Source organism: Prinia subflava, chromosome 12 (genome assembly GCF_021018805.1).
Source record: "Prinia subflava isolate CZ2003 ecotype Zambia chromosome 12, Cam_Psub_1.2, whole genome shotgun sequence".
Classification (NCBI taxonomy): Eukaryota; Metazoa; Chordata; class Aves; order Passeriformes; family Cisticolidae; genus Prinia; species Prinia subflava.
Window position 1 is genome coordinate 9,500,413 of NC_086258.1, and position 20,191 is coordinate 9,520,603.

General features: G+C 49.2%; 2 protein-coding genes across 15 annotated transcripts in view; one reads left to right on the top strand and one right to left on the bottom strand.

Annotated features, from left to right (window-relative positions):
• Positions 1–3,748, top strand: part of DAB2IP (DAB2 interacting protein) — a 154,827-nt gene extending 151,079 nt beyond the window's left edge. For 10 of the 11 annotated variants that reach the window (XM_063409533.1, XM_063409529.1, XM_063409528.1 and 7 more), the window contains one exon: positions 157–3,748. In XM_063409533.1, coding sequence (XP_063265603.1) covers positions 157–324 — 168 coding nt within the window. In that variant the 3' untranslated portion in view covers positions 325–3,748. The remainder of the gene's footprint in view (positions 1–156) is intronic. The other variant, XM_063409531.1, reaches the window with a different exon arrangement.
• Positions 3,749–10,577: 6,829 nt separating this feature from the next.
• Positions 10,578–20,191, bottom strand: part of TTLL11 (tubulin tyrosine ligase like 11) — a 35,775-nt gene continuing 26,161 nt past the window's right edge. The window contains exons 7-10 of one of the 4 annotated variants that reach the window (XM_063409157.1): positions 17,962–18,171; positions 15,502–15,617; positions 13,333–13,633; positions 10,578–12,371 (exon numbers count right to left, since the gene is read on the bottom strand). In XM_063409157.1, coding sequence (XP_063265227.1) covers positions 13,344–13,633; positions 15,502–15,617; positions 17,962–18,171 — 616 coding nt within the window. In that variant the 3' untranslated portion in view covers positions 10,578–12,371; positions 13,333–13,343. Of the gene's footprint in view, positions 12,372–12,890; positions 13,634–15,501; positions 15,618–17,961; positions 18,172–18,196; positions 19,996–20,191 lie in introns of those variants that run through there. The other 3 variants (XM_063409156.1, XR_010081942.1, XM_063409158.1) reach the window with 3 other exon arrangements.

The window sequence follows — 20,191 nt, forward strand, 5'->3', positions numbered from 1 at the left end:
AAAAAGTGCTGTGTAGCACTTAAAACCCCCCCTGAGAATGCCAAAGAGAAAGGTCCTGATCCAAAGGGCCTCTGGGTCACTGTTGTGGGCTGACATCCCAGAGGGGCAGGGCTGGTGCCTTTCCACTGACTGTGCCCTCTGCCCGTTTGCTTGCAGGAGAAACGCATTGCTTCCCTGGATGCTGCCAACGCACGGCTAATGAGTGCCCTTACTCAGCTGAAAGAGAGGTACAGCATGCAGACACGTAATGGGATCTCCCCCACAAACCCAACTAAATTGCAGATTACAGAGAATGGAGAATTCAGAAACAGCAGTAATTGTTAACGCGCGGAGGGCGCTGCCGCAGGAGAGGCCTGGCCGGAGGGACCGTGCGCAGCGGGCGTGAGCCGCGGCTTCAGAGAACGGCTGCTCCCCGAGCACCAGCTCCTTACTGCGGACGGCGCCGACTGACCCTGCTGGGAGATGTCCTGCCAGCACTTTGAGGGACGGGAATGTCGAGTGTGAGATGAGTGGCATAAGGAAATAACATATATTTGAGAATCGCTGTCACTGTTGGATTTGAATCAGTGTTTAATGTTTAAACAAAAGTAACCTTTTCCTTCTAAACTGCCCAAAGGATATGCCTCACCCCTCCCAGCAAGGAGTAACGTCCTTGTCATTGCAGTAAGCGAAATGAAGGGAGCTGGGCAGAGCCTGCAGCAGGCAGGGGCCCAGTAAGTCCAGTTCAAGTGTGCTGCTGGATGTAGCGTCCGAGGGACGGCAGCAAAGCCTGGCCCGCTCCTCCTGTGACTCCCCCTGGAGCACAGCCCTCCCAAAGTGAACCCCAGCCGAGCCCAGCAGCCTTCCTGGTGGCTTTTGTGAGGCCACTGACTTTTCCAGCATCCACAGGGCATTGATGCAGCTAATTAGTGTTTAATTAACTCCGCCCATACAGGGAGCACAGTGCAGATGGAAGGTCAGGGCGGTGTGGTGGCCAAAGGGGTGCTGTGTGGGGAACCCCGGTGGCAAGGGGGCAGGACTGGTGCTGCTGGGGGTCCCTGGGCAGCCCAGGGGCGCAGAGCAAGGCTCTGGCACAGGAGTGGAGGGAGGAGCTGGCAGCTGGTGAATGGCAACTCGATTCCTCTTGACAGCTTCTGCTCTCTCCTAAATAAAGGGGAAGAGTTTTGTAAGCAATAGCCCCAGGCACTGTCCCATGCACACTTCCCACCACAGAATAAAGTGAATGTTGCCTGAGCTTGGTCCCTGAGCTGTGATTGAGGGACAGGGGCTGGATTTGCTGGTGCCTGTTGTGGTAGAGGGGGAGTGAGGGGCTACGTGGAGTGGCAGCTTCCTGCTTGATCAAGGGTTCATTGTGGGGATGGAATGCTCTGTGCTGAGAGTTTTACTATTTCTGGGGAGAAAGACAAAGAAACAAGAAAAAGCCCTGAAGAACCATGAAGATCGGTAATTGTATTTCTTTTCTTTCACAGTATGCATTAGAAAAAAAAAGATCCCATTTTCTGGAATACTGTCCTCTTTAAATTGGGAATGAGCACTGCATGGAAATTAACCGGCTTGAAGAATGTAAAACATGGTCATAAGGGAGTAACCACCAAGAACAGCAGCCACCACGGAAAGGCCCCTTGTCAGGAGCACTGTGCAGGCATAAGCCAGGATTAGACTTTCCCAGCGCCGAAACAGCTTCGGCACAGACACGCTGTGCTCAGCGGAGGGGGCGCCCCTTCACGGGGGTCGTGCCGCTGACCTGCCACCACGCTGTGTTTGTGGGTGTGTGGTTCTTGCAGTTAGTCCTGCACAAGTCCCACTCTCAGAGCAGGTCCCTCGTACCGAGAGCCAGAGGTTTCTCTGAGATACGGATGACAGTGTACAGTGTACAGGACATCTGCCTATGCTCCCTCTAAAGGTTAACACCCTGCTCAACGCCTGTCCTAGCTCCTCCTGCCATGTGTAAATGTACAGCCCAAGGGACTAGGACGCTCCCTGAGCTCTGCTCTGCTTAGGTACCGTCTCCAGCCTCACACTTCCCAGGCTGCTTGAGCAGGACACTTTGCCAGTAAGCTCTGCATTGCCGTGCTGCCCCACAGCCGTAAGGCTCCTTAACAGCATTCTTCCTCATGCAATCGTTTGCAAAATTAAAGATGCTCTTTTTCCTACACGTTTTTCTGGTCCCTGGAAGCCCTGGGCCAAGCCCAGGAGGAGCGAATGTGTTGCACTGAGGTCTCCACACCCCGCCAACACCTGCCGAGGGGTGCAGCACACAGCAGACCCCACACGGAGCTCCTCAGAGCAATGACATAACTCAGTACTTATGGCAAGTACAGTCACCTTTGAATTTTGGAGACTAGCACAGATGGCTTTGAAGAACCTCACAAATCTGACAAGGTTACAACTGGAGAAAGACCCAGACAGGTTAGGAATATACAGGGTACTGTGAACCGTTGGGTACGTAGGTTTATGCCTGCCACTGTCTCAGAGTCAAATACATGATAAGAACCCTGCAAAAAAGACTATTTTAAACGCTTTTGCCCTAAGATGCCTGTTTAGAGCTGAATTCTAAGTATTTGTGTTGCGAGAGACTGGAGTTTTTCAAGACAGAAGTGACATAGAGGAATGGAAACGCTAACAGGGCACGGGGCGGGCGCCCCACCAGCGACGTTTCCATTCATACATGGAAGTAATTTTGGGATGCAGTCAGTGCTCTCCGTAAGAGCTGGAAAAAGAAACACCCACAAACCAATTGTTTAGTGCTGAAGCTAAGCACAGTACATCTTAATCTTCTCCTCAACCACAAGCCAAGGCACTGATCCCCCCCACCCCGATCTGTCACAAACTCCTGGTTACCCTCAAACTTGCAAATTACTGAACACATTGTTCTGCTGAAATAGCAGGAATGCTTAAATCCTTCCACAGCCAGTTATTAAAATCTTAAAAGTTCCAGTGCCAACATCTTCTGGAGTTGTTGCTTAGTTTCCCGAGCCAGTACAAAAAGAAATTTAATCAGGACGGAGTCTTATTTCAGTAGAGATTCCCCCGTTTTTCCCTGTTTCCTTTCCCTCAACTGTCAACAACTGGACCTAAGCGTGACCCTCCCCTGAGAAGGTTTGGGGGCAGGTGTTCAGGTCCAGGCTCAGTTGTGTTCCGTTTGTGTTTCTGTTATTTATGAGCTGTACATTTCTCTGTGTGTGTGCGTGTGTGTGTGTGTGAGTGCGGGAGCCCCGCGTGTCCCCTGCCACGGCCCCGGAGCTGGTACCTGGCACAGCAATACCTGGATCCCGAGAGGTGCTGCAGCACCAGAGCAAACACCACTGTCCCCAAGGTTCTGTCATCGGCTCCACTTCCTTTCTGGTTCTTGCGCTTTCTACAGTAAGAGGCTGTTCTAGTGCAAACTCGTCAAAGTGTAAACAAAGCAAAAACACTCCAATTTTTATCTTAATACAAGTCTTAATATTTTTTTGTAAATGTTCTCAGTGTTTACTGTACCGTATCTATCTTACTAACAGTTGTATATAGTAACTTACTTCTGGTGCTGCTTATTCGGTCGGGATTTGGCTGTAGCTCACTGCTGTGTTGGAGAGGTGGGCTCGGGCTGCCAAATCTGGATCCAGACCCACGTTCCAATTCCAGCCTTCTCCCTGGGGGATCTGAGGGAAGGGAGCAAACCCATGGATCCAGATTTGTGGTGGGCCCACCTCAAAGATTCTGTTTTAAGAGTTTTGATTTGGGGTTTTGTTAAACTGTAGTGAATGCTCCCGAAAAAATGAGCGGTTTTGTGTGAAGGGGGATGAGGCAGACTGACCAGTATCCCAAGGTCTCTGCAGACTGTAAGTATCGTCATTCTGGACAGGGATTATGGCTTCAGTGCCAAAAGCTGGGAGGGAGCCCAGTCCTTCCCCATGCCATCTAGTACTACAGTGTACTCACCAGCCCCTTTTGCACCAGTTTAAGCAAATCCTGCCACCATCCAAAGAGTCTGGTGTCACTTTGCATTGTCATTTGAGTCTGGTTGGTTTTGTTTTCTGCTTTTGCAGCTGTAAAGCACTGATTGCACTGTGAGAACACGTGGAACCCTCTGGTCTGGGTGCCAGTCCCAGAGGTTGCTGCAAGGTTGCAGGACACAGGCTCTGCTACCTTGAATATTTCTAAAGGGCAAAGGGGACTTGCTGGACCTCAGTGAGGTGTCACAGGCTCTCCTAGGAAAGCAATCAGCAAACAATCAATGATTCCCGAAGATCAGATAGCTCATAGGCTTTTTTCTGTTCCTAATGTCCACACCCAGATGCAATAGAAAATGTGCTGACATCTGTTCTGTGATGGACAAGGAGAGGATTTTCAGTCACAGATGGCAAATGCACTGAGGTGTTCAGCCAGGAGAGCCACAGGCTGTGGCCCAGGGGTCTGATCGGGAAGGGGCTCATTCCCCTCAGTGATCCCAGGGCAGGGGGAGCAGCCCCAGGGCGAGGCCTTTCTGACAGCAGCCTGTGACCAGGGGGCCCAGCAGCTCCACCACGGCCCCTGCCCTCCACACAGCCTTGCCTGGAGACACAAAGCAAAAGCCCAAAGGGAACACCTGTGACACTGTCCTTGGGTGGGCACTTGGGTGACACTGTCCTTGGGCGGACGCTCCGTCCTTCCTCCCTGCAGGGACTGCTGGGGTCACCTCCTCCCAGAGGTTTGTGTTCAAAGCAATCCAGGCCTGGGACCTGGTGTGGGGCAGAGCCACGGCCTCACGGCCACCAGGAGCTCCCCGAGGTGGCCACAGGAAGGGACACTCCCCGCCCATCCCCAGCCGGTCTCTGAGCCTCAGGGCTGTTTCAGAGGCTGCTCAGCAGGAGGCTCAGGCAGTGGCACCGCCCTGCTCTGACCCCGCACAGAAAACTGCTGCCTTTTCCTTCTCCCTTGGGGAAAATCACACGGGGGGAGGAGCGAGAGGACAGCAGCAGCACCAGAACATGCAGCTCATGGGCTTTCCAAACCAAATCCAATCCTGAGGGCGTTGCACAACATCCAGAAACAACCACGCTTTGGAAAAGGGTGTCACGTTCAAGCATTGACTTTCACAGATCACCTGAGCTGTGACATTGCTGTAAATGCCATGTGGCTCTGCATCAGCTACCAGTACCCCAGAGTGCAGCCTCCATGTTCACATATTCCTTTATCATACATCACTGTGTCTTAAGATATACCTCTCTCTGTATATCTGCTTAGGCTGATACTTGTTCCTGATAAGCAGTCGCTATGTTTTATATCCTCTTATAAAGAAAAACAAATCTTTTTTTGTAAGTATGTTTAAAAAACAAAAAAGCAAAGTGGAAGTGTTTGCTGAATCTCCTTCAGCTCCTTTTAAACTATGTAATAATGTACAGAGAAAGTTGTTGGTGTTCAAAGAACTGATGTGGCTGTGCAATTTATGTACATTTGCAATTAGAAATATTAAAGATTTATTTAGATATTTTACATAAGTGCTCCAGCACCTCTACTCAGTCATTTCCAGCTTTTAGAGCATCCTGGCACATGCCACATGCACACACAAACCTGTCTTATCTGCCTCCCCAAAGAGATCGATGAAATTTGCTCCCAGTAGTATTTTAGCCCTGGCCTGGCTCCACCACTTCCCCTTCACATGCTCGGGGGGTCTGACAGCCAGGCCTGCTCCTGCCCCCACCGGTTCTTACAAACAACCCTTCTGCCTCCAGTAAAAGCAGAAAACTTGGAGGAAAGTCATTAAAACCCTGGGCAGCATCAGCACCTCTGCCTCATTAACATCATCATAATTAGCTCCTCCGGGAGAGGTGGAAGACAGGCTGGCTGCATTGAAATGAGTCGGGAGATGGAGAGGACCTGTGGCTATTCCTGAGCTCAGCAGCGCTGGAGCCAGGCTGGGCACTGGGCACCAGCCGGGACAACCCTCCCCCTGTTCCTGTCAGGAACCGGCACCTGCCCAGGGGCACCACCCAGGCCAAAATCCTCTCCCAGGGCTCTGCCATTCCCCTCAACATTGATGGTATGGGGAACCGAGAGAAAGAAAAATGCAGCCCTGGAAACACAGAGCACCTCAGAAAATGCTGCAAGGAGGGATTAGTCAAAACCACCTTGACTTGAATAAAACCTCCTTAGCGGCTGTTGGGCTTCATTAGAGCAGAGCTGAATTCTCAGCCGAAAACACCCAGAACGTCTCTGTGCACTTGACAGCTCTCAGCATCTGCGGCTCCGCAGCCCCGCTGCAGCCACTCCCAGCGGGCCCCGGCAGACGGGCAGGGCTGGGGGAAGTGAGACTCGGATTGCAGATCAGCAGCCACAACAGCCACGGGAATACGGCTGGGAGGCTGCGGAGCACAGATGCGTTTGCTTGAGGTTTTTAATCTGGAGAGTCATTTTAGCACAAGACTCATCAGCAATAATGATGTTCCAGTAATTGCACCCTCACAAGTACAGGGTATGTTCCGAGTTCAGTAAGTGAGAGTCACTGGCCCGTGAGCTGCTCCTGGTGCCAGGCAGCGCCTCCTCAGCACAGCCCAGTTAAGGCCCTCTGGCAAGGCTGAGGTGGTGCAGCCATGGCCCCACTCCGTTGTCCTGGCAAAGCCGAGTGCCCCAGCAGCAACTGGGAGCTGGGAGATGGCAGAACTGGGCATTTCAAAACAGGCAAATGCAGGAATCCTGCCCACCACAACTGAGGACAAAGCAGCAGCCAGATCAGTGGCCACTGACAACTGAGGAACTGACAGCATTAAACCAATACCTGCCCAGCTGGGGCGTTAAAAGAGCCTGTTTGTTTCAGTGGGAGGGGAGGTGCAGGGATGAGGCTCATACCTAGGGAGGGAAGGCACAGGAGCAGCTTGTGTTGGCTCCTCCAGTAACAGTCTCTCTGACAAGCATTTTTCCCTCACAGCTTCCCAAGCCCTTCACAAGCAGTCAGCTCCCACTCCACTGCAGCGGGTGAACATCAGCATCCTATTTTTACAAGAGGGATGTGCAGTAGGAGCACAACTTTCCCAAGGCCTCCCAAAAGCTACAAAAGCCAAACAGCTGATTTTCCTCCCCCCCAACTTCTGCGTGCAGCCATCCCACGCACAGCAGCCCAGGCTCCTGAGCAAACATCCTCTGGAGAAGTAATTCAAAGCCAGGCAGTAAACAAAGCTCCAAAGCCTTGGCCCCAGAGACTGGAGCACAGCCGCTCCCTGCCAGAGTCAATAATAACAGGGGAGCAGAAAGGAAGGAGCTGGAAGAACAAGAGTCATTAGTGGAAACTTGTTGTTTGTGCTAATTAGATCATTATCTGGAAATTGCTATTGATGTTGCTATTTTAGCTCCTGCTGCTGTTCACAACTTTATTTTGTCCATGTCTATTGACTGCCCACGCTCTTCTACATCCTGCAGCCAGGGCCTGTGGTGCCGCCCACAGCCAGGCGGGGATGGAGACGGTTTGTGTCCCATGCCAGGCAGCTCCTCCTTCCCACCGTCACCTCAGCACCTGCAGTGTACTGAGACACTCAGGAAAAATATTTTTCAGCTTGTTAAAATGTTCCCTGTGCTATTATTGATCTTAGAGAGTGGATCGTGTTACTTGGTTATTAAATGAGGTGAGAGGAAGACAGAGAAGGACTTAGACACGTGTAGGATTTCTGCCATGTCACACCTGACAGCCAGCACAGCCCTCAACACACAAATAATATTGATGCAGGCCCTCATACATGATTGGATTTCCCCATTGGTGCTATGAGCCATAATTAAATAAGCTTTACTATTTGATTTTTGTGCTACATTATCAAGGAGTGAAGCCTGAATAACACAGCTCCCAAGCTGATTGACTTTGATTTATTACAGTCACTACCTACTCTTCCTCCTGGAAGCCACAGTCCCTCCTCACCCTCTGAGCAAGGAGAGCCATGTGCTGGGGGACCTGGGCTGATGGGAGGACAAACATGAGACTCAAGACTCTGCAAAGCACATCAGGGAGCTGGGTTTGCCTCCAAACTCACATTCTCCCTTTCTCCTGCTTGTTCACCAGTGTATCTGAACCTGACCTGCAGAAGAGCTTTTGTATTTCCACTGATGAGGCAAAGGAAGAGGGAAAATTGCATCACATCACCATAACAGGCTTTCAATTTTGTCTTTTACTGCAATTTCATACCACTTTTACACTACACCTGCAGTAAATTCAGCAATGACACAAGTGAATTTAATTCTGCCATCAGAACATTCATCTGCAAAAAACATCCGTCTCCCACAGAGGCAGTCGAAGCAGAGGGCAGGGGACAGGGTGTGGGACACTGCCCCTTCCCGGGCCATTGCTGAGCGCACGGATGTGCCACACGCTCCCGGGCACTCCGGGTGGTGCCAACAGGCAGGGAGAGCACTGCGCCCTCCTGCGAGCACTCCCTGCCGGTCCCCAGCACTCGCTGCACCTGGGACAGCAGCGAGGAGCGGCAACACCGGGAAACCTCAGCAGCTGGCGGAGGTGTGAGGCCAGGCTGCCTTCAGCCATCCCGCCGGCGCTCCCTCGCTGAGCTCTGCTTAACACACTGCCACACCCCCCCGCTGCACGGCGAACAGAAACGCGCTCGAATAAATCACCTCCAAGTTAAAAGCAGCCATTAGCTATTAGCAAACACCGCAGGCCTGTGGGCCAGGGTAATTCAATGTGATATGCTTGGGCATGCAAGGTAATAGGTTCCAGCTGAATACCATGTGATACAATCTCTTCAATGGGAGGTTAAATGAGGCTGAGACAGAGACCAGATGGATTTATCTGGGTAGTGCTGATGATTTTTCTGTGTGTGTGCTTAAGGTGAAGTGAAGGTAAGTAAGGCAGAAATAATCCAAGAGAAAAGCGCGAGCTTTTCTCTACGTGTGGTTGGGGAAGGGATAGTGGGAGGCTCGGGACTTCATCCTGCTGAACAAACCAAGCGAGCCGGAGGATGCTCTCAAGGTAGTACAGATGGAAACAGCCAGAGAAAAATAAATACTTAATCAATTTCCCCTTATGGAGGAACAACCAGAGGGCAGAGCGAGACAAGTCAAGCGTAGCTGGGCAGATGACACCTCACTGCTGATATTTCAGCAGGAATTTGGAGCCCAAACACCACCTCTCCTCCACCCAGGACATCTGCAGTGGGCAAAGGTACAGACCCAGTGTGCTCTGTCAGGCTGAGGTGTGGCAGCAGTGCCCGTCAGCGTGGCCAAAGGAGGGGTAGCTCCATGAGCAGAATCAGTACCTAATAAAATCAAGTGCTCAGCTTGTGCTTGGAGCAGTTTGTTCTTGGTGGGCAGCAAGGAGCCGCGGAACCCCTGCGAGGCACAGCCAGGTGTCTGCAGAGGGAGCAGGACCTCTGAGAAAGCAGAGGAAATCCTTCGCAGAGGGCGGAGAGACCCTGGCACAGGGAGCCCAGAGCAGCTGTGGCTGGCCCTGGATCCCTGGGAGTGCCCAAGGCCAGGCTGGGCAGGGTTTGGAGCAGCCTGGGATTGAGGAAGGTGTCCCTTGCCCATGGCAGGGGTGTGATGAGATTCCCCACACGGAGCTGTTCCATGCAGTGCTCCCAGCTCCAGAAGGCTCCAATCAACCTCGACAATGACAGAGACGGAGGGGGAACAAAGCACAAAGCGCAGCACCCACCAGCCCCTTCGCACTCATCTCCACGGGCCACTGACAAGGCTCAGTCCGGCACAGTGAGGGGAAACCCTGGACATCGCTATAGAAATGTCCTTATGGAAACGCCCCACGGCCCCCGGGGTGTGCACTGAGACCCCGCCGGGGCCCCAGGCCCGGGCCGCCCCTTCCCTCACGGCCCCTTCCCGCCCTCACGGCCCCGTCCCCAGGAAGGTTCTGGAAACTCCGGGCTCTGCCCCCGCCCGGGATCCTCCTGGGGACATTTTCCTGCGCGGGGCGCTCGGGGAAGCCCATGGGGCTCCATCTGCTCCACAGGGAGGATCTGACCGAGGAGTCACCCCACGGCTCTGCTCCGTGAAACCGAAGGGCACCGCAGGCCCCCCTCACGTCCCTGCAGCAGGGCTGAGCAGGGCGGGCTGGGCGGGCCTCGCCTTCCTCCAACCGCAGCGCAGCCCTTGGAGACTCCCTCACGACGCAGCGCAGGTTCCACGCCCCGATCAGCCCCAAATCCCCGCCTGACCGAGCACCCATAACAGGGAAGAAAGAGTCCACCTACCCCGCCCTGCCCGGGCTGCAGCGGGACGCGATCGCTCCTCATCGGAGGCTCCAAACTCGGGCACGGCCCCGGGCGGCCGCGGGCCCTCCTGAGGGCACAATGCGGGTACGGGCACTGCGCTCTCCCAGCTGGTCCCTCCCTGGGTAATTAGCGAGCGCCTCCCCGCCGCTCCTCTTAGGGAAACGGCCACAGGTGTGCGGCAGGATCGGCTCATCTGTCCAAGGTTCCAGAACGTTCGGCACGGCCGGGCCGGGCGGGACAGGGGACGGGGAGAGTCCGGAGCCCAGGGCACATTGTGGGGGACTTACCTGCAACAGCCTGGTGCAGAGAGAGAACACAAATGCAACAAGGATCACTGAGCGAGTCTGGGCACATTCAGGCTGCACACAAGCCTGCAGGGAAGAGAGTTGAAATTCTGGACTCATTTGCCTCAAATTTTCGTTAGATGTTGTTTTATTCTGATTTCTACCCAGAGAGGAATACCAGACCCGGTGTGTCTGATAACAAGAAGGATTTCACTGGTATACAATATTCATATCATATTATGTCATAAATAGAATCATGAGTGCAGTGCTGTGATATTCTCCGAAGAGAATATATACAAAAGTGCTGTTAAAAATCCAACGCCTTTCCTGTATTGTTTCTTTAGCCAGAGAGGTACCTCAGGATTAACAGATTATCAGTGCATTAGCATTCATATCCTGGATAAAGTGTCTCCAGTCATTTGCATGGGCACAGACTGGTAACTTAAAGGCTCTATGAAATTGGATGCTAAATAATATTCAGAGGAAATTGAATTAGACAAGAGGGAAGAGAAATGTGACTGCCATTAAATTTCTAAAGTACATTCCTGGTTTATTCCCTCCCTCCCCCCGAGAATAATAGGGCATTCAATTTTCCAATTATATAAATACATGAACACTGGATTACTAGAGGCAGATAATTGAATATTTTGACTATTCTACAAGGGACCCTTCATATTTGAAGTGGGAGATGAATAGGGCGTGCAGCATCAGCCTGTGGATGCACCAGCTAGAAAAACCTCTATTAGATCCAGAGAGTATAAAGGTCTCCCATAGAGAGAGAGAGATCTTATCAGTGTTCAATATACAATAGTTAATTTATTCCACTGATATCAGGGTAAGTTATACAATTGCAAACCTGGGATATTTTGGGCCACACATCGTACTGCTTCAAAGGTGCAAGGAAAGGCATTCGCAGTCATAGCATTTCAAATCCAACTCCTCTATAACTCTGTCTTTACAGGACATCAATCATGAGATGAGAGGAACTGTAAGCTATTTTCCAGTAACACACTGCCAATCGCAAGACAAATGTCAGATGTCACAAAAGGAGAAGTAACCATTTTTCAGCCTGTGAATGTCTTCAAATATATTACAATGAAAGTGTGAAAAAAATGACCCTTTCAGCTTCATTTGTTCTGACAGGTGCCAGACCTTGGAGTTCGGCATTTTATCTTCATACTGCAATAATCCTTACAACATTTGAACAAGGCTGAGGGCAGTGGCATTAGTTAGTCTACAATTGTCCTCTTATGTACAATACATAAAATTTCAAAGAGTCTGGCCATTGAACTAAAAAAGATCATCTACTACTATTTTATTTGTGTTACAGAAAAAGATAAGGAGAAGGGATGCCCACATCTGAGATTAACACATGCTGGGGACTAGTTTTGTGTGGGCTCAGCCTGACTCCTGTATTGCATTGCCATGCTGCTATTGCCACTTGGGGAAAAACACATGCTGCTTAAAACTGAAATCAGGAAAAAACTCTACAAACATTCCCTGAAAACTCACTCGATACCGTGTGTGCGTTTAGTTCCTGACATCAAACAGGTGGACTCCCCTCAGTGACACAGCACGTTTCAGGGGCACCAGCCACTGGAATATTTTGACACGGAGCTCAGGGCACGTTCTCCAACCTAAAGCTCACTGCCCATCCTACAGCTTTTCCATTTCTGATAGCATGGAGGATGCTAAAACATAAGCCAAGTTAACATTAAAGAGTAGAACAAAGGAGGAAAATCAAGCTCAGGTGTAGCCATTCATTATTGTAATAAATTGAAGACCACTCAAAAGAATTTCACTCAACAGCCCTGAAGTTCCAAGTTATTCCTGTCGTTCCAGCCAGTCTCATGTTCTGCTTAGCCCCCACAAGAAGTGTGTGGTCATGGAAGTCATGGGTCATTTCCTGAAAATTAAGACCCCTCTGTACAACTCCAGCAGTTTTGACACAACATCCATAGATCTAATTTGTACAGAGTTATGCTGTTATTTAAGGGAAAAACGAAGAATATGTGCAAAGTCAAAAAAGATCTGCTCTAGATGTTACTGCAGGTCCCAAAAGAGTAACAAACATGCAAAAGACAAATAATAAGCAAACCTAGAATACAGTTAGTTTAGGCTAAAGTCAGTAACAGGGTTGGTTCCACTGGAATTTAAATGACCTCTTAAGCCTTTGCACTGTACAGCTTTCTGCAGAAGCAGTGCTGAATCCCTGAAGACAAAACCACCACTTGATTCACCAAATTTGACTTAAGAAAGTAAATCTTTTTCTGTGAATAAGTGTGACCTTATTGGCTCTGTGGAAGCAAAAGGATAAACAGTTTTAGTTCTTTAAAAAACTAACAGTACTTGTCATGGCAAAGACCTGTACAAAGAAGTAGAAGCCAAAATATTCTTTCATTTTTTCAAGACTGACTTTAAAAAATAAGTACATAGACATTGACCAAATCTGTATTGATTCCAGCACGTACAGTCCAAGCCATGGAAAGAAGAGAGTCAAGGCCTGAAGTCTGACCACAAGTGTAATTCCAGATTTCAGTTTTCCAGTCTGGTATTTGTGACTGCAGTTCCTTCCTTGGTTTCTGTGGCATGTCCTGTGCACTCAAAGCAATGTCATTCCTTTGACACGAGTGCAGCCAATCCCATGATGCTGGTTATCATCCCCCGTGGTTTGGTCCTTCTCTTCCACACACCCGGGATGAATGCACAGTTTGTCACAGGATGTGCACCGTAAACCCCACAGAGAGGCGAAGAAATAGCCATTGCCAGGGTCATTATTTAAAAAGCATAAATAAAAAAATCCAGCTGAAATAAATAGCTGTCACTGTGCAATGAGGGGATCCCAGCACCTCCGGCAGCACACATACCTGGCTGGGGATTAACTCCCGCTCCTGTCGCGGCACATGAGCGCCCTGAGCTGCGGCGATTTGTGGCCGCGGGGCTGCGGGGGGCTGCCCGCGGCGGGGCCGGGCGCGCTGCCCGCGCCGGGCGCGGCCCCGCGGCGCCGGCCCAGCCCGCAGCCCCACACCAGGCGCTCGCCGCGCAGCGCGGACAGGCGGCACTCGCACAGCTCGATCAGCGACGACACCTGGTCGTGCAGCGGCCGCGACTTGTATTTCCTCTGGGCCAGGCAGAAGAAAGCTTCCACAAAGGCTTGCAGACACATTCCTGCAAGGAGAAGGTGAGAGATGGGGAGGGCGGCATTTCTCGCAGCCTGCATTCCTGGGGGATGATGCTAGCTCTCGTTTCTTGTGGCAGCAAGGCCAAATGTGTGTGTGTGATGGGTATGAACACAACCGTGCTAGTTCACATCTTTTCATTTAAATGGCAGCCATCTGGAATGCTCAGAAAGCAAAGAAATGGACTGTCCTTCAAAGAGCAAAGGCCGAGGGTTTGTGTCACACTCAGGGGGTGTTTCGGGGCAGGGTAAGCCCAGGCTGGGTTACAGATGGGTGACATTCTCCAGCACTGAGGCAGCTTCTGGCTTTGCACACCTCAGCCTGGAATCCAGAGGGAAAGTGGTACAGTGAGAACACATTTTAGGATATCACACCATCAAATTGATGTAGTATTAGCCTTGATTTCTGCTGCCAAAATTATTAAGGTGAAACCAAATGAGACACACAGTAACATACTGAGCATCAAGGAAAACAATCCAGCCAGAGAGAAAAACAAGTTTATGTCGGCAGCTGAATGGAGTCTTTTCAACCCTGTATTTTTAGAGATGGATCTGACCCAAAAGTTCACACCAGTGTGTTATTTCAGTCTGCAGCACTATGAAGGTAACCCCATTACCAAGTATCACCTTAGCAAGATGTGAGTTTATTTGCAGCACTACTTCCTGCACAGCCTGTACCAGCTATGAACCTTTTGAAGGTGAAGAGGCAATTTTTTCAGTCATACTCAGCAACTCCACAATAGTTTCCACTGAATGAAAAACAAACAGCTGAAGAGAGCAGTGCCAAAAATGTCTCTGCTATAATACAACTGCTCTGCCCCTTCCCACACAGACGTGCCCTGCAGAAGGCCCGTGCTGCAGGGGATCCTCTTCTGCTGTTCAATCACATCTCACTAACAGCACATTACCAGAGCCAAAGGGAAGAGGAGCTGAGTATTAACACTAATTATTGTATTTAAAACCTGGAAGTAATACCTACTCAAATTCTTAATTAAGACGCCAGACCTCAATTGGTTGTGTGGAATGTCACAAGCTCTCCCAGTTTGAACATACTCTTAAGATTATTTTAGGATGAAATATTGAAAGGTTTGGGGTTTTTAACTGTGTTGGCTTATTGATGCTGTAGGAAAGGCACCTTTTCAAAATATGACAATTACATTCTGAAGTATAATTTCTCTCAACCAAGGCTGCAGCTGGGGTCGTTTACGATCTTGGCTGTAAAACAGCTTGCAAAGGAATTGTTGAGTTATCTGAAAGCAGCAGCTGCCAGCTCAGTAAATTATTTTATCAGTCACAGTGAGCTGCAGGCAGGGAAAGCACCTCTGGGTAGCACACACACACTTTCTCCCCAGAAGTGACACTCATGTGAAGCGTATTATGAAAAAAGTTAGAAGCTGTTTTAGAACAACAGAATCCTGCTTGTCTTGGTTACAGCTGGGACTGGGCCAAACATAAAGCCAACAGAAACAGGTGGATAGTTCGTGTTTTAACACCTAAAAAGCATCTGGTTCATTGACACCATACACAAATCTCTCAGTTTTTGAAAGCCTGAAGATTCAGTTGCATGTCTGTTATTTTTTGTGGTGAAATTCTACCAACCAACCTATGTAAGTGATTTATACCCACCCTGAAAAATTTTATATAGCTGTGAAACTGAGGTGACCCTCACATACCTAAAGCAATGCTACCCTGAAGGGTAACTGCCACAGCACTAACCAGGAGAATTGGTTGTGTATGTGCATGCCTCAGGTGTACATGGCTTCTTCCCATTTCTATCAAATGTTTGAGGTGTACCTGAGCCACTAAAATTGAAAAAAATAACCCCAAAAGTCAGATGTCATAGTTTTTGAATACAAACCTGGGTTACCAGATTCCTTGTGGTCAATGCCCATGCTGTTCCACCTCCTTGTGATATCAATATATAGGATATCTACAGCAGCCATTGAAAAATTGCTGTTACTCAGTTTACAGTTTCTGTTAAAAAGAAACAAAATAAAGAAGAGATTCTTGTGACATCCAAACTCCCAAGTTAGGAAAAATTCTGCAAGGGTAACTTGCAGGAGAAAAGTTTACCCATGTCATGTGTACTGAGCCACTGTAACGTGCTCAGTCTAATAAAATACACACAGCAGAGAGCAAACAAACCAGCATTCATTAAGTGCTCCTATCTGAAAAGAACAGGCCCAAACCCGGAATATTTCAATTAAAAATATGACCTGACTGTTACACAGAGCTTTCTCCCAGGGTATTGCCAGTACTCTGAGGCTGTAAGAGAATGGAATTAATTGGTGCACTGCAAAACCCACCACAAATCTGCGCAGCCTATCTGCACGAGGCAGAGTTTGCACAGAGAAATACCCTTTTATTTGTCTGACTGATCCTGTTTGGAAAGGGCTGGAGGAAGATTTCAGGCACAGCCTTGCTCCTCCGTGCCTGAACACCGGCAGGATTTGCCCTGGTGGTTCTGAGCCCTGCATGGACAGCAGCTCAGGATGCAGCTGGGGCAGTGGGGCAGTGGGGCCGTGGGGCTGTGGGGCAGTGGGGCTGTGGGGCAGTGGGGCAGTGGGGCTGTGGGGCTGGGGGGCAGTGGGGCTGTGGGGCAGTGGGGCAGTGGGGCTGTGGGGCTGTGGGGCACTGGGGCTGTGGGGCAGTGGGGCAGTGGGGCCGTGGGGCCGTGGGGCTGGGGGGCTGTGGGGCAGTGGGGCAGTGGGGCCGTGGGGCTGTGGGGCTGGGGGGCTGTGGGGCTGTGGGGCAGTGGGGCAGTGGGGCAGTGGGGCTGTGGGGCAGTGGGGCACTGGGGCACTGGGGCACTGGGGCACTGGGGCACTGGGGCTGTGGGGCAGTGGGGCTGTGGGGGAGTGGGGCTGGGGGGCACTGGGGCACTGGGGCTGGCACTCTGTACAGTGTTGATTGTGGATGGAACAGGCCCTGTGTCCAGGATTCCCAGATGTCTGGCAGCCCGGCTGCCACTGCTGCACGTGCCAGAGAGCTGGCCAAAATTTCTCGCTGGAAAAGAACAAAAAAAAATACCCACCCCAAACTCGGATAATTGAAGCAAATCTCACTCTTTTGTACCCTCAACAGAGCTCCCTTAAAATAGAGTAACACCTCATCTAGATACCCCAAAAATTCCCAGGCAGCATCCAAGCAAGGACTAGAGACACAGACAGTGTTTCCCTTTTAGCTGCTTTTTTAGAATGAAGAAAATATTAAAGGAGAACAGCTTTTGATGAGCCAGAATTTGGGTGGACAGTCTTTGCACTTGCCAGCACACAAATCCCACTCGTGCACCATTTTATTCCTGAAAAAATGTTTTATTCCTGAAAAAATTCCTGTGTGATACAACACACAGAAACCTGACCTCCCTTCTGAAATGAACAGCAATGACAGCTCTTCAATAAAAGGTCCTTATAGCTGGTATACATGCTCTGGGAGAAAATAGACAAAAATATCTGCCAGTATTAAAAAGTTTAATCTAACATGCATTAAGAAACTTCAAATGCTATTTCATTGAGATATGGCAATTTATCTGACTATTCCTAAAAGAAAATGTTGGCATTTATTCTGTATTCCTCTGACAAATGCCAAAATAAGGCTGGATTAAGCTACAAAAAATACAGAACTGGATGCAATCCTGTGCTGGTCTGTGGATAGAGCAGATGCCTTCAGACATTTTCTATATATCGTAATTTGTATAAACCAAGTTGTTTTATATTCATTCCTGAATGCTAAATGCATCTGCATAGAAACAGGATCTGTTTTAAGAGTACATCTGCTGCTGCTGCTCATTTCTTTTGTCATAGTCAATGAAAGACAGAAAATGAGGTATTTGTACCATGACTAGAACAGATATAGCCATAAAAAACAATGAAAAAAACCCTTCCTAAATAAGAAGCATGTGAAAAAATAAATTGAGTTCCTTGACATTGCAAGGTGCAATTTCACAATGCAAATCCTCCCTGCACGGTGCATCAGGAAGTGGCATTTGGGAATCCTCCTGCAGCCTGGGGCGGCCGGCGGTGCCCCCACAGCCGACAGGATCACATCCAGTGACCCAATTTCAGCTGTCACCTCCTCACAACGATATTCCCGCGTTTACTGGGAACGTGACATGTTGACCAAGACGGCAAATTGTATCTGCCAAAGTATCACTGATCTGCTGTCAAATAAAGACCCAGCTTCCTCCCAGACACGCACTCACGGGTCGGGCATTTCAGGAGCTGGGGAAGATGAAAATGTATTTTTTTTTGTAACCGAGCAGGCCGTGGCTCCCCGCTGGCAGGCACCACAGAGCCTGGGCTGTTTCTACCCCACTGACCTTATGAAGGTGCGGAATCCCGTGGGGCCCAGCTTGGTGGTGCCTTTGACCCCGAGGAAGCGGATGAAGAGCGCGGCCACCCTGTCCACGAGGCGCAGGTAGCTGAAGTGCTTGGCGTACTTGGGGAACACCTGCTTGAGGCACAGCGAGGGCAGCGCGGCCTCCGGCGCCTCCTCGCCCGCCTCCGGCGCCTGCTCCACGCCCTGGCACCTGCAGCAAGCACAGCACAGGGGTCAGCTGGGCACGGACCCACCCTCATCCGCCCTGCCCCGCGTGGGGACACCGCCCGCACAGCAGGGTGCTCGTGACACCCAGCCGCTGCGGTTGGGGTGGCACTGTCACTCACAGTGGCACTTTGTGGCACTGCGGCTCACAAAGCACTCGGCCTTCTAAGATTATTGCTGCAAAGTGTTAAAGTAATTATATCCACACTTATTCACTGAGGTTGAATGTCTATCAATGTGGTCACTGTTTTTATAAAAGCTTAAAGTCTTTAAAAATGAACAACAGCCTTAGGAAGTGCTTTGATTATGTTATGTTATGTTTGATTATGTTCCTTTTTGCTGCAGATAACAAAGTAGAAAAATAATGTTATTTTTGTCATTAGTTAAGTAAAGCTTAGTTATTAGTTTTGTTCTTTCTCATGTAAGATGGGATGGTGGTGTCACTGCCATTGAACACCTGCCAAAAGAGCAAGAGTATGTACAGCCAAGAAACAACAAGCACACACGCTTCTATTTTTAATCTTAAAAAGGTCGGTTCATGAATTTAAAAATTCAAATCTTCAGCCAGTTGAACCAGACCTTGACCAAATGTGAAACCTTGTACACAGTAGAGAGGAGGTTGTGCTGTTTCTAACACAACTCTCATTTTAATGATGCCTGGAAGGCCCAAACCCTTTCTCATTCTAAATTCAACAGTGTTTTGGATTGTACATTATTCATTCATCATTAATGTTTTTAGTTAAAAAAATATAAAGCTTTACTTTAAAAGGCGCAAGCAGAGTTGAGGATATTTCATTTTTCATAGCAAACACTGAAGAGACTGTTAAAGGGATCAGCAATAAGAAATGTCACAGAGAGAAGACCCAGAACAGAACCAGTGCTGTGGATGATCGTCACTGCTGGGAGCCACAGAAGACTCTGTCACCCTGGCTGGGGGGGAATGGACACAAATCATTAAAATATCTCTGGTTTGGTTTAGGGTCATAAAAAAAATTGTATTTTGGTCAAACAAGAAATATTCTTGGATGCAATAAAGCAGAGGCTCTAAACGACCACCTAGAATTTCCTGCTTCCCTCCTTTCTATGGGGAAAAGTCTGTAGCTGTCTTGGAGGTCATGGATAAAACTCAGAACCAGCATCCCATTTCAAACTTTTACTGAGAGACCTCTTAAATCCATACTTCTTATTAGAAAAGTATTTTACAATTAAAACCAGCGGGTTTTTGTATGCTATTGCATGTCTCATTCCTTTCCACTTATACATTAGGAAAGTCTGTAAAATATTTAAATCAGAACAAGAAAACTTAGTCTTTATTGCTAAATGTTGTACTTCCATTTGGTAAAAACGAAAAAAAGGGAATCTACTTCTTAGTTTGCTTTTGCAGGTTAGGACTTTAATAAAGTTTAATGATTTGTTTTCATTCTTTAGCTCCCCCTACAAGATTTCCTTACTTTTCCTTTTTTAAAACACTAGAGCCCAATTAATACGATCATACAATTTGAATTACAGTGGAAGATATATTTTACACTTTCAATAAAACTCAGACTTTCCACAGCAAACCTGCACAAGGGCTTGTCTGTGTCTGCACTATGAACTGATCCACAGAGCTGCCTATTCTGCACACTCACCTTCCCTGATTTACACTGACTATATTCAGGGTGCAATTCTCCACTGCTACCACAGACACTACCTCAATAAAAGTTTATTTTCTGTATTATTCACACACCTGTGTGCCCACACCTCAGTGTGGTCTCAGCATGGCTAATTAAGACAAACTGCCTGGGTAGGTCCATACAGCCAAGTGCGGTGCCTGTAAATCCAGAATTTTACTGTGAGTGCAGATTTTCCAAGGAAAGGGTGCACAGCCCGTTTCTTGCCTCAGCACTCAGACAAACTGCACTCCTTGCAATGCTCCATTTCATGTTCTCTGGCGTTTGGCTGCCATCTGCCAGAGCCACGGTGTGAGGGCTGAACTCCCCAAGGGTCACCAGCCAAAAATCAGGATC